This window comes from Arachis duranensis, chromosome 9, assembly GCF_000817695.3.
Source record: "Arachis duranensis cultivar V14167 chromosome 9, aradu.V14167.gnm2.J7QH, whole genome shotgun sequence".
Classification (NCBI taxonomy): Eukaryota; Viridiplantae; Streptophyta; class Magnoliopsida; order Fabales; family Fabaceae; genus Arachis; species Arachis duranensis.
Genome location: NC_029780.3, coordinates 38,774,925 through 38,790,003, shown reverse-complemented (window position 1 = coordinate 38,790,003; position 15,079 = coordinate 38,774,925). Strand labels below are relative to the sequence as shown.

Below are 15,079 nucleotides of genomic sequence, written 5' to 3'. Positions count from 1 at the left end.
CTTGAATCTCACTTACCTATATATAGATTTTTCATCTACATAAACCGTGCTAGGTTACAAGGGTTTATGCCCATTGGAGGTCCTTCATAAACCGTTGCTACCAGCCACGTTTCATGCATTTCTTTTTTCATAAACCGTGGCTATTTCCAGCGGTTTCTATCTTTCATTCATAAAGTATAAACCGTGGCTACTTACTACTGTTTACGTTAAGCTTTTCTTTTAAGTAAAACCTGCCTGCCAGCCACGGTTTATGTGTAGTTTGGAATTGTGGTTGGCTCCCACGGTTTATATAGATAATGAAACAAGACATTCAGGTATCAATTTTTTCATTGTTGTAATCTGGTAAACATTTCTGTTGTTTATTTTAGTTTGGTCATTTGTCCTGAAAATAATGTAATTTCAATTTTCATGATTTACAAGAATTAAAGAATATAATGTATTTAAGAGTTTTTTTTTCTAAAATTTGCTCCAACAAATTATTTAAGAAAAAACTAAAATTAAATTAAATTATATTTTGTTATGGCAACTTTTCTATTTGAAAAATAAAATAAAATAAAATATAATTTATTCTCTCAAATTCATTTTCTGTAAATAAAAAAAGTTAAATTTGTTTTAATATTTATTTATTTAAATTCGTCCCCATATTTTAGAGAAACACGGAAAAATGGGTGATTTCATTCCAGTTAATTCATACGAAAAATTTTTAGCTTGTTTTTACAAAGAATTTAGCTAAAATATATTTGTTAAAATAAATTAAGGTCACTGTTAACAAAAATGATAAATTTTTTAATAATATATAGTAAATATGTTAACAACTTAAACTTTTATACTTTTTATGTAAATTTTATTAATTAAAAAAATATATTTTTTCAAATAATTCACATAAAACTAATTCCTAACAAATTTTTATTTAAAAATATTATTTACATATTTAAATTAATCATTAAAATTAATTACCAATATATTTATATATAAAGTATTTAATTTATTTTTAATATATATTTATATTCAAATATATATTTTATACTGAATTTAGGATACACATAACATAACCCATTCTATTTTATGTTTATTCCCTAATGAAAAGTATAAAGTTTTTTTTTTTGGTGACTAATGAAAGTATAAAGTTTATTGTTTTGAAGAAAAGGTGGAAGAGAGGCAAAATATAAAAATTGGGAAGGGGGAAAGAAGCGCGGGAAGATTAGGGAATTATTCAACAATGGCATCACCCTTTGGATGGTACGGTCCTCTCATAGACCTCCGCGAAGCCTCTTCTCACATCGCCGATTTCGTTCAGCTTCTTGTTTTCGTTCACCGCTCCTTCCCCGTACACTACAAATCCTCCAAATCCGGCGACCTTATACGAACCGACATTCAAGTCGGCGACGATACGATGCCGTATTTCGGAGTCGCTCTCTGGCAGAACCAAATGGCTTCCAAGATCGCCGCTGGAGATCTTGTTTTGCTACAGAGTATGTATGATCATTCCATTAAGTATTTAGGGTTTCGAAATTCCAAATTACGGTTCTTATTTGACTGAACTTGAATTAATTTCACCAATGTGATATAGCTATTTATGATGCATTTTGAGCTTGCAGATATGAAGATTGTAAAATATGGCGATGTTGTTGAGGCCAGAACCGTTCAGTGGTCTTCGCTGCTGTGCTTGGTTCACCCTTATGAATCACTTATTTCCAAGGGTTTGTTCTTTTCCTTTCAAGTTCCTAAACTTGCTTAGTTTGTTAACTTGGAATTTGCCTGCGTAATTTGTGCAACCAATAAATAATTTTCGAATTGATGTTTAGACTCCTAGTACAAAAATTATCTGGCGGATCCATTTCTTGCTCAACAAGTTTTCAGATTTTGCAATTTTGGTTCGTGCAGGTGTAGAAGAGTTGATGACAGGTTGCCGTGTTGGGGCAACAGCAAAAGATAAGCTCAGGAGTGTCGTTATGTGGGTGCAGCAGTATCGATCGACTATCTGTAACATCAAGCTGTGGTCCGATCAAGTACTTGCGTCGCCCTCAAAGGTTTGAAATTACTGTTTGTTGATTCAGCAGGCTGCATGTTTATTGGAGCTCTTTTGGTTGTTGAAGCTTTTTTTAGGAGCATTTCCTTTTTCATTTCATGATTATATATCTGCATTAGTTCCATGTTTATTTTGTGATTTCCTAAAATCAGTGGATGAATGATTATTTAGGATCAGCACAACAGAGATCCATTGCTTCATTGCTTTTAGTAAGGAGTAATGTCAAGTGGAAAATCACCTAAGACAAAGGAAGGGGGTGGGGGGAGAGAAAGAAAAAGAGTGGAAGGACATCCAATGAGTGCACTATTGGGCTCAGGGAATCATCTAGTGCATTTATCACTTTATATTTTATAGTTTGGAAGAAGTTACAACTTGTGCTGTAAGAAGATTGATTCAAATTTGCATAGAAATTTGTACTTTGGAAAATGAAAACAAATTAGGTAGGACAAAATACATGCTCCAAATATGAGTACTTCTCTTGGCTGCCTATTATCAATTTACCATCTCCTCATGTCATGTAATGTTGTTTGACATGTGATATACCCTTTGTCGTGTTTTGTTGTCCTAAGTCAGTGCATTGGAAGTGAATATCCATTTGTATGATGTCATTAATAGTGTATCCTCTGATTTTATAGTGATTTCATTGTCCTACAAACACAATATTGGGAATTCAGATACGAGTTCTAAGTGAAATAGTGAATATGTGCATAAAAGAACAGATGAGGACTTTATAAGTGACTATAGGCAAGAAACCTTAAGCTTTATGCTTGAAATGTAGTGACCTATCTTATTTTCTCGCCCCTTGTTTCTAACACGTAATGTGTAAATGATCATGTTTATTGATATTTTTATTTTATTTTATTTTTGACAGAAGTTTATACATTTCAACCTTTAGGTTTAAATTTTGGGCAAAACAACTTTTCCTTCTAAAAGTTGACTTATTTCTCTTGGGAATGTTACTTTGATTAACATGCTTCATCCAATGCAGCACTGCTTAGATATACTGACGAACTACTGAATGTGATATATGCAGCAATTATATCTGTTTAAAAATTGGGAAGTGCTTCAGGAGAAACTGCCTCAGAATTGCTCTTCACTTATGGAAGTCTCTCAGCTGAAAACATGCTGCAAAGTAAGAGTCTGTGCATCTACTGCTGAAATTATTCCACTAGTGACACCAAGGAGTCTTGGTAATACCAAGAAAGATAATATTTTCATTAGCGAGAGACTTTGCAAAACTAAGGATAAAAGCTTAGTAGATGATCTCTTATGCATTGGCTGCCGGCTATGTGGTTTACCCTTAAATTCCGAGTACGAGTTTAGATGATTGTCGAAGCTTTTCTTGTTGTGCAAGCCAATATGATTAGTACTAATTCTTCCTTTCTTTCAGATTTGAGAAAAATGCTACTTCACTAATCTGTTCAAAAAGTTCAAGCTGCCTTCATACAGTGGCCTTGATATATAGACCTTTCATGGTAAGCTTATATTCATATTCATTACATCATACTTGAAAGGACTAATATTTGATTTTGAGCATTAATTGACTTGACTTGGTGAATTTAGTTTCACATGAAGCTAGAAAGTTATGACAAGTCCATAATAAATCCTATACATTTCAGCTAACTGTTAAAAAATAATACCAGCCAAATTGATAAAGTTTTATGCTTATTTGAGGTGCCTATAGTTTCTTAGTATCTGTGAATCTGTTTTTGCTTCCATTTTGTTTTATAATTACCATATAAAAAAAAAAAAGATAAAAACAAATGTTGTCATGCATGGGATTTTTAAAACGGAATTAAAAAATCTTTACACATCTCTAATGTTTGCTTATTGATGCAATTTTTGGCAGCTATATGTGTGGGATGAATCAGATTACATGCCAGTTCTTGTTAGGAACAAAGCTGCAGAGATCTTGTTTGGGAACATCAAGGCTGAAAAGGTGTATCTGAGTTATAGAGAACAAATGCTCAAAAATGTTGCTGGTCCTCAGAATAAATTCAAGGATGCTGCTGCAAGACTTGCTGGTAACATGAGAATTTCTGGGGAAGGACACTCGACCACTAATGTGTCTGATGCGAGTGAAAGGTTGCCATTGGAGGAAAAGCATCTTCCTGTTAAAATATTCAACATTTATGACGTCTGGTTAATCATTCTTAAACTGTTGTTGCGTCAAGGAAATAACAGTCCTCTAAAATTTGAGATCCTTGTTGACCCCCGCTTAAACGTTGATAATGGGAGATTTGAAATGATTTTTGCATCAATGCCATGTTTTGGACCCAAGTGATAACTATTAACTTTGCTATATCAGCTTTTGCACCTTCATAAGTGCAAATTCCATAATTCCAGACATCCACTTTCAAAATTTAATTTACAAGAAAACCATTAGATCCAAAATCATGATCTTATTGTATATCATTGCGTGTTCTGATAGTGCCGTACATTAGAGATACTTGTAAGAGTAAAGTGACATAATTAGGTTTACAATGATTGCGATTCTAGTATAATTAGTCCCTGAAAAAAAAAAAATCAATTAAGTGTTTTATAATAGCAAAAGATAAATATATTGTTCTATCAATTCATCATATAAAATTTGATGATGGTACTTGTGCGTATCATTAACTACAAATATGTAATTTATTTATGAAAGGTTTAATTACTCTGTTAGTCCTTATAGTTTCGCGAAATTTTCAATTAGGTCCTTATAGTTTTTTTCCTTTTAATTGGGTCCCTGCACCTATTTTTTTTCAATTAGGTCCCTGCCGTGACCAAACAGTTAGATTTAACGGAATATTCCGTTCCTAAGTTAAAGATTCTGTAACTTTATGTGAAATCGCCAATTCTCTTTTACTCATATTTTTCTGAAATACCATTTTACCCTCCCACACTTAGAAACTGTTCGTTCTCTTCTCTTCTCCCAAACTTAGAGAAGAAACTCGTTCACATTCATTGCTAGCCAACTCGCTCTGCTGCCGAGATCAACTCCACTGGAATATTGCTGGAGGGTAACACGTCTTTGGCATCACTGCCGTCGTCGTAAGCGTTGCTTCTACTTCTAGGTAAGACAACGCTCAACCTTTCAGTCGTTGAAGGGTTTTTGTTTTTTTCTCCTGGAAAAATTTGTCATATTGTTTATTAGAGCTTCCTTTTTGTTTCCGAAACTGTTTTAAGGGGGATTTATGGCATTATTTTTTATTTTTGGTAAGCAGTTATGGGTGATTCGGATTTCAGTATCGAAATCCACCATGGTGGCAAATTTGTTGACAGTGGACAATGATTAGAGTATTTAGGAGGAATGGTTGTGGATGATTTACATTTTGAGGTTGATGAATGGTCATTGCAAGAGATTATCAGTCAGCTAAAGCAACTAGGGTATAAGGGTTTCGTTAGGGTCTGGTACAAGGAACCTGGGATGGATTTGAAGTCAGGTCTTAGAGAGTTGAAGTCCGATGGGGATGCGATGAGAATGGCTAGGTCACTGGTGTCAAGTTCCTGCAAACATTGCGTGGTATATGTTGTCGATGGAGCCAGAGAAAGTAACAAGATTGAAATCACTTCAACTGATGCTGATTATGTGCCAGAGAAAGGTGAAGACAGTGCTGATGATGATGGGTTGCTAGAGGTTGAAGTGGATGCTGAGTCAGAGTCTTCTACTGAAGAAGAGGTATTTGATGACAGTGCTGATGATGGTGACCATGAGGATCACTTTGGGTTTGAGGTGGAGGATAATGATCCACCATCAAATGCATTTGGGGGATTTACTGGCCCACTAAATAATGAGGAAACTGCAGTAGCTGGAACAACTGAAGGTGATGAAGGTTTAAGGGATGGTGATGAGCAAGTTGGGGGCATATTGATGGATATGAGACTGATGACATAGACAGTTATGAGGGGGACTCTGATGATATGATAAAAAAGAGGAGGTTTCCTAAATACAATGAGGCAGAGATGAACAGAGAGTATGAATTTCAAGCGGGGCTGGAATTTAAATCACTTAGTCAATTCAAAGAGGCTGTTAAGGAGCATGCCCTATTGAATGGTAGGGACATTAGGTTTCGAAAAAATGATAAGGTGAGGTGTATAGTTGTTTGCAAAGGAAGAAAGGGAAAGTGCAAGTGGGTTTGTTTTGTGAGTAAGGTCGGGGGTTCTGACTGTTTCCAGATCAAGACTTTGAATGGAAAGCATACATGTGGAAGGAACTATAGCGGAAGACTTGCATCAAGTAGTTGGATCTCAAAGAAGATTGCAAACAACATCAGTAGAGGGGAGGAGATGAAGCTTGTGACATTTATTCAGACTATCCAAGACAAATACATGGCCAATGTCAGTGTTGGTAAGGCTTACTGGGCAAGGAGGAAGGCAAGTGAAGATGTACATGGGCGGGCAATCCAACAGTATGGTAAACTAAGGGATTACTGTGCAGAGATACGTAGGGCAAATCTAGGATCTAGTCTGAGCATATTGGTTGATAGGCCTTCTATTACGCACTAGCCCCGATTTATGAGAATGTACATGTGCCTTGATGCAGTCAAGAAAGGCTTCTTGGCGGGGTATAGACCTATTATTGGCGTGGATGGATGTCACTTGAAGGGCGACCATGGACAGCAGCTGCTAGTTGCTGTTGGCAGAGATCCAAATGACAATTACTTTCTCATTGCCGTAGCTGCAGTAGAGGCAGAGACTAAGGACAGTTGGGGGTGGTTCTTGGAGATGCTGTTAAATGACATTGGAGAATCAAGAAAGTGGGTTTTTATGAGTGACCAACAAAAGGTATCACCTAATTTTTTTGCAACTAATTTGATTTGAATATAAATATGCTATATATATATGATGATGATATATGCAACTGATAAGTTTGTGAATATAAGTCTGCTATGTATATGATGATATATGCAACTGGAGGCTTGTGAATATTAATCTGATATGTAAATGATCATATATGCAATTGATAAGTTTGTAAATATAAATCTGATATGTTAGTGAACATTAATCTGTTATGTTTAGATGCTATATTAATCTGTTACATGGGTATATTGTCTTCTGCACTGAAACAATAAATCAGGGGCTGATGCAAATCTTTCAAGAGGCATTGCCAACATTGGAGTATAGGTTTTGTTTGAGGCATTTATATGCCAACTGTAAAAAAGCATATGGGGGTGGTACTGTACTAAGGGACCTCATTCTGTCTATTGCCAAAGCTACCTATGTGGAAGAGTGGGAAAGAAGGATGAATCAACTAAAGGAGATCAACAGAGACTGTTATGACAAGTTGTTTGCTTTGGATCCAAAATTGTGGACAAAGAGTCACTTCACATTTCTGACCAAGAGTGACATGCTGATGAACAACATCTCGGAGGCATTCAATGGAAGAATCCTAGAGGCAAGACACAAGCCAATTCTGACTATGTTTGAATGGATTAGGTGCTACTTGATGACAAGGTTTGCAGAGAAAAAGAAGAAGGAAGAGAGGTATGAGGGTTCTGTTTTGCCAAAACCCAAGAAACGGCTAGATATCATCACGGTTAGAGCTATGTAGTGGCAAGCTAAATGGGCAGAGACCTGAAGTTTGAAGTCCACCATAAGAACAAGATGATCATGGAAAGGTTTGTGGTAGATTTGATGGCTGGAAGGTGTAGTTGTAGGTTCTGGGGTTTGTGTGGTATGCCCTGTCCCCATGCTTGCTGTGCTATCTTTGAGAAGGGTGACAGCCCGGAAGATTATTGTAGTAACTATTACAGCAAGGTAGCATACCAAGCTACATATGGGCAGTCAATATCACCAATCAATGGAGAAAATATGTGGCCAAAGATACAATGCGATACCATCATCCCTCCAATTTTCAGAGTTAAACCAGGAAGGCCAATGATGGTTAGGATAAGGAAACCCGATGAGAACAGAACACAAACAAAATATAGAAGAACTGAAACTTCTGTTACCTGCAGTAATTATGGCCAATACGGACACAATAGGAGACTATGTCCAAATCCTATAGTGACAGGTATTGGTTGCCAAGTTATTTTTTCATATGTTGAGGAACTATTATTAACTGCTATTTCATTTTGTAGCTCCTGAAGACACACAAGGATCTGATGCTGCAACTGGAACTGGAGGAGTTGATTCTGCTGCTAATGAACTTGCTGTTGCTGTCGAAGCAAATGGATCTGCAGCTGCTCCTACTGCTAGATCCAGGATAGTTAAAGGGAGAGGCAGAGAAAGAGCAGCAGTGGGGATGACGAGAGGAAGGGGTAGAGGGAGGGCTACACCCATGACTCCAAACACCCCTGCACCCCCATCCCAGCTACCACACACCCCTGCACCATCATCACAGCCTCCACACACCCATGTACCACCCTCACAGCCTACAAACACCCCTGCACCACCAACACACTCCTGTACCACCCTCACAGCCTACAAACACCCCTGCACTATCATCACAGCCTCCACACACCCCTGTACCACCATCACAGCCTCCACAAACCCCTGGACCACCTTTACTGCCCACCACCTTATCCATACCAGCATCACTGCCCACCACCTTGCCTACACCTGCATCACTGCCTACTGCACCAACATCTCAACCTTTGCCCAAGACCAAAATTTTTAGTGTGAGAAGAAGTGGAAAACTCAAGATTGGAGTTAGGAAGCCAACAAATCAGCCGCCTGAACATGTTGACCTCACACTTAATTGAGGCTGAAGAGAGTTTAGGGTTTCTTTTTGATATCTATTGTGTTATGTAGGATTTGTGTTCAACCATGACTTTGCTTTCTTTATGGTTTGGACTACTGTTATTATGTGTTGTGGACCACTTTTGTTATGTGAATGAAAAACTGTTATGAGTGGGTGTCACATTTATTTTGTGGCTATCTAGGTGTCTTACATTATATAATGTAAAAAATAATGGTATCTATTATAATTCAATGTATCTTTTGTTTTACCTACTTTTTTCACAGTATCATACTTGTATGCATATTACATGGCAAAGGAACAACTTTCATTTAGAGAAATTAAACAACAATTCATATAACTTCATTGCACTCAACATAAACAGTACACTATTGTCTTATATAGACAATTACATTACCATAACAGCCATGCTTTCTACATCTTTACATATAACACTGCAACAATCAAAACACCTAATATCAAAACCAACATAATTAGCATCTTGTATTGATTTTTCATACTATCTTCCATCTTAGCAAATTGCTCTTCCACTGAACTCAGCTCAGCACATAACCTTTCTACACAGGCATCTACTTCTCCAACCTCTGCAATTAATCTTTCTAGATCCACACTTAATCTGTCTATCTTCCTTTCTTGTGCCTCCAATTCTCTAACCCTTCCAAGTACTTACTGTAAACTGTTTACTCCATCTTCTCCAGATAACTTTTTTTCTTTCCCATCGACCCACTCAAAAAACTTGCATCTCCTATTAGGGCAAGAAATGAATCGTCTGTTTGGATTTTTTGATGTACTTGAACTACGAAGAATCAGAGTCTCTCCACAAAAGCACCGAGCCCTCCTTTCCTTTTGCTTCTTCATCATCAATCCACTTGAAGAACTTGTATTTTGGCATTCTCCTACAACCAACATACCTTCTTCCATGGCTTGCTACTGCCGAAAAAGACATCACAACAACTGCCTCACCACAAAAACAAACATGTCTCTTCTTGACGAGGGTTCTGAAACTACAGACTCCTGAAGATAACTGACTCTGATCCATGAGTATTGACATAGTAAGAGTAAGGGTTGCAAATGGAAGAGGAGAAGTTTGAGGAAGAGGCGAAGAGAAGAGAGTTAGAACTCAGAACCCTACTGAGTATCGCTCATTTGTAAGGGGTAAGTGAGGGTCATAATGGTCAAATCACTCATTCTTAATGTTTTTTCTAACGTTTACCGTCAATAGGGACCTAATTGAAAAAAAAAATATGTGCAGGGACCTAATTAAAAGGAAAAAAAGTGTAGGGACCTAATTGAAAATTTTGCAAAACTATAGGGACCAACAGAGTAATTAAACCTTTATGAAAATATCATCAAAAAAATAAATTTTGGGGTGAAATTTTACTTGCTTTGTAAAGATTTGTAGTGTATAGAGAGCAAATATAAGGATTATATAAAAACTCAAAAAATGACAAATGTTTCACTCTACAAAATAAAATCATTCCCATGCTCATGTGGCAGCAAAAAGATACGTCACTCTAGATAACGGAAAACATAGGCAATTTCATTTCGTTTCACACTATACATAAATGAAGACATAATATGTCCACTGTTTATTATCATGAAGAAATTAATTGGTATTTTTTTTCATAGACTAATTAGACTGAAATTGAATTCCTTAGGAACTTAATTGTTATTTTACTCCATTTTTAAGCGACTCACAAGTAATAACCTTACAAATCAATGGTGATTACCAAGTTAAAGATACTACTATGAAGGGGTATTTGAAAAAAACTAGCCAAGTTTCATAAAACAGAAGCCAGGCATATAACCCAAGAGCAGAATGGTCAAGTTGATGTCCTTACCAAGATAGCAAGTACAAAGCCGGAGACAATAATAAAATCCTGATTCAAGAAATACTACAGTCACCTTCAGTATCAAAAGAAGTCAACAAGACGGACATCCTCACAATCTAGGGATGGATAATTCCAAGCATTGAATATATCAAATTCAACATCCTTCCTCAAGAGTAAAGGGAGACAAGGAGATTAATGAAAGAAGCTCAACACTACACCATAGTTTGTAATATTCTCTATAAAAGAGGGATCTCAACAGCTTTATCAAAGTGCATCCTAACTTCGAATACAAGAGGTTCTAGATGAAACCCACAGTGAAATCTGTGGAATTCATCTGGGGGTAGGTCACTTGCAAAAAGGTATTACGAGCTGACTTCTATTGACCGACTTTTCAGAGCTCACACAGATACTACCACAGAAGAATATCCCTTTCAACATACATATGGCACAGAAGCCATGATTTCCACCAGCATAAATAACGAAAAACCAAGGGCAACATTCTGCAAAAAAGTCAGAGCACAAAAGAAGAACTCGACCTCCTTTTCAGAAATTTGAGAGCAAACTCAGATAAGAGAAGATGCTTTGAAAAATTCTGCAATGAAGTTGGTAACATTCAAGCTAAAAAAGAAGAGTTCAACCTCCTTCTAGAAATCTGAGAGCAAACTCGGATAAGAAAAGAGGTTTTGAGACAAAGGATGGCTACAAGGTACGACAAGACTCGCCACAAAAGACCTCATCCTGATAAGAAATAATATCGGGCTACTAAGGTTGGGCGAAGGAAAGTTGACAGCAAACTAGATAGGACCCTACAAAATTATTGAAGTCTTAGGAAAGGGCTACTACAAAGTGTCCAATCTTAAGGGTGACGAATTGCTCAGGTGGCAAAACGTCTCCAACATAAGAAGATACTACAATTTCTTATGGAAATTGATTCTCTACAATTAAAACACACAATTTGTCACTCGGTTAAAGCGATGAGGAACCAATTGTGGAAAGAAGTTACATACATGAATTGAAAAAAAAAACACCTCAAAACAGCTCGGGCCAAATGGGTTGAAAAAGTTGTGTTTAGAACAAGTCGCAAAAATAACTTAATTAAATATGCCCCCTCGAGGCATAAATACAATTTAACAACTCGACCCACACAAGTAACAAATAAATCATACAAAATCCAAGCCCACGATCTCATCTCTACAAGTTCCAAAGATAAACGACCTAATCGTATAAAATGGAACAACTTCACAAAAACAAGTTATCCAAAGAAAACTTGTTCCAACATCTACAATAATACAAGGACAACTCGGTTTAAATGAGATGTGCTAGTCAACCATATTTTCAACGAACTTGTATCAAGTATAAGTCGTGTTAACTTGAGAGCAAAGCTTTAAAAATGATTTGTATCACAACAAATCATTTGTATCACAAAATCATTAAAGCAAATCATTAAAAAGTGATTTGTATCAAATAAATCACTAAAGCAAAATTGAAACAACTCGATATAAAATGAGTTGTAAAAAAATCAAAAAGGACAAGAAAGTGAACCCTTCAACTAAACGACTCGTACAGAAACGAGTTGGAAAGGAAAGAAAGAATTGTAAAGGTTTTGAACAAAATCGAAACGTAAAAACAATCCTCCAATTAAAATAACTCGGGTGAAACGAGTTGTATCATACACAAGGATGATAACCTTGTAAAAACTAAAAAGGAGAAGGAATAAGCATATAATCCGTTCACTTAAGGCACCAATTTATGCTCGACAAAGCGCAAAAATCATGAGCCGACTTTTTTAACGGTCGCTCGGATAAAGCGACGAGGTTCAAGTTGGTGTCCAATGTAGGGATGGCAACGGGTCCCCATGGGGTCCTCGCCCCCCGCCCCCCGCCTCCATAACTTGTCCCCGTCCCTGCCCCATCCCTGCGACGGGTAATGGGGACCCCGTATTTGCCGGGGTTCGGGGTCTCCGCAGATCTCCGTGGATTTTTACAAAAATCAAAAATTGAAAAAAATTTCACTACCAAAACCAATTTAGTTAATTGAATAATAAGCAGATCTTTCTTATCTTATATGAGAATTTGCTTTACTTCATCGATAAAAACTTCAAATGAGCACAAACTTGAAATTAAAAGATGATACACATCAAACAAAAGCTTATGATAAAATTTGTTACATGAAAAACCAAACAACAAAATAACATATAGATTCAAATTAAATTAACTTACATCGAACAATAATCTAGCTAGTACCATTATATATTATGTTTATATATATAAAAAATAATAACATAAAAAAGAATTCAGCAAAATAAAAGTTGGTAATATAGAAGAATTGGATCGAAAGAAGCTGAACCCTAATAGTGCCATTTTTGGAGCAAAATCTTCAATATCATAAGACATGTTCGATTATCATCAACAGCAAGAATGCATTCCTTTAGGAATTGATTATCTTTTTCATCAATCACTGCCTTTTTCTCCAAAAGGGGGTATAAAATTGAACCTATTAACCAAAACAGAGTCTATGAATTTTATAATGATATAGAAACTAATAAAAAATTTTTTAAGGAAGAAGATCATTGAACACGGAGAAATAGAATAGAAGAATAAAATCGGAAGAAGATGAACTTTGATGCTCACTGCTGTGATGGCGATGCTCACTGCTGCGACAGAGAAAGGAACGCTCTCGTGAAGATGGCAATTGTTCATACCCTAGGTCGAGCTATCCGACCCGGGCTGAGTTGACCGACATCTTCAGATCAGAACTACCCGACCTCTTCTCGAAAGAGTTCGGCCAAAACCGCTACAGAGGCCCAAGAAGGCCCAAATAGAGGAATATGACCTAAATCTAAAGGCAGCCCAAGCCTAGAAGGATAAGGGCGGTTCCCCCTAAAGATAAGATGACTTTCACTCAAAGATAAGATAAGATAACTATCTTATCTCCAGAAAGGTCACTCCACACCATTATAAATACACTGGAGCTCTCAGGTATAATTCATACTCTGATTCTACTAAAAACTTGCTTAATACCCTTGCTAACTTAAGCATCGGAGTCCCTTGCAGGTACCCCTACCCTCCAGTGACAAAGGATCAGCACCACCACCAAGTCCAACAAGCCGGACACGGCGGCTCCGACCACCATCATCAAGTCAGACACAACAGCTCCGACCAGTACAGAAGATCTCGTCTGAGATCAGCCTACAGTTTCAGGTAACCCTCGAAACATTGGCGCCGTTGCTGGGAAACATGGAAGTCATCCCATCATCATGGCGGATAACCTTGACAACGACCACAATTTTGATCTGGAAAACAAAACGCCACATAAGAACGCGGATGTCACACTAGACGATGCTTCTCAACCTAACAAAGATAAGAATTCACCAAACACAGGAGTCATGGAGGCACTTCAAGATCGCCTAAAGCAACTCAAAAAAGAGGTCGAATATCAACGGGAAGCTGAGTGAGACCTACGAAGGGAAGCTAGGCGACTCCGAGAATTAGAAGACAAGCTTCTAAAGCTTGAAGCCGATCTCAAAGCTAAAACTACTCGATCCAGCCATGAAGATAGTTCTCACAAGGACCAAGACTCATTCGCCAAAGAGATCATGAAGGCCAAAATCCCAAAAGATTTCAAACCCCCCGACATGACTCTGTACGATGGCACATCAGATCCCAGCCATCATCTCAGTAATTTTAGAAGTAGAATGTATCTTACCGATGCCTCAGATGCAGTCCACTGCAAAGCCTTCCCGACTACCTTGACAAAGACAGCAATTAAATGGTTCGACAATCAGCCCCCTAGGTCCATCTCAAGCTTTGACGACTTAGCCAGGAAGTTTCTAGCCAGATTCTCCATCCTGAAGGACAAAACTAAACACGCTCAAAGCCTATTAGGAATCAAGTAAGAAGATTGATGAGCGGATATTTTATACGCTTTTTGGGGGTAATTTCATGTAGATTTTAGCATGTTTTAATTAGTTTTTAGTAGAATATTATTAGTTTTTAGGCAAAAATCATATTTCTGGACTTTACTATGAGTTTGTATGTTTTTCTGTGATTTCAGGTATTTTCTGACTGAAATTGAGGGAGCTGAGCAAAAATCTGAGTTAGGCTGAAAAAGGACTGCTGATGCTGTTGGATCCTGACCTCCCTGCACTCGGAAAGGAATTTTTGGAGCTACAGGAATCCAATTGACGCGATCTCAATTGGATTGGAAAGTAGACATCCAGGGCTTTCCAGCAATATATAATAGTTCATACTTTGCGCGAAGATAGATGACGTAAACTGGCGTTCAACGCCAGTTTCATGTTGCAGTCTGGTGTCCAGCGCCAGAAACAAGTTATAAGTTGGAGTTCAACGCCAGAAACATGTTGCAGTTTGGTGTCCAGGCACGTGAGAAGCTTAAGTCTCAGCCCCACCACACACCAAGTGGACCCCAAAAATGGATTTCTGCACTATCTATCATAGTTTACTCATTTTCTGTAAACCTACGTTATTAGTTTACTATTTAAACAACTTTTAGAGACTTAATTTGTATCTCATGACA

The 15,079-nt window shown here is 37.3% G+C and overlaps 1 protein-coding gene across 1 annotated transcript; it reads left to right on the top strand.

Annotated features, from left to right (window-relative positions):
• Nucleotides 1-1,195: 1,195 nt before the first annotated feature.
• LOC107465480 (uncharacterized) lies at nucleotides 1,196-4,313 on the top strand. The gene is made up of 6 exons (XM_016084458.3): nucleotides 1,196-1,472; nucleotides 1,599-1,700; nucleotides 1,885-2,030; nucleotides 3,063-3,340; nucleotides 3,420-3,504; nucleotides 3,879-4,313. The coding sequence occupies exons 1-6, from the start codon at nucleotides 1,220-1,222 to the stop codon at nucleotides 4,311-4,313; spliced, it is 1,299 nt and encodes a 432-aa protein (XP_015939944.1). The 5' UTR covers nucleotides 1,196-1,219.
• The last annotated feature ends 10,766 nt before the right edge of the window (nucleotides 4,314-15,079 follow it).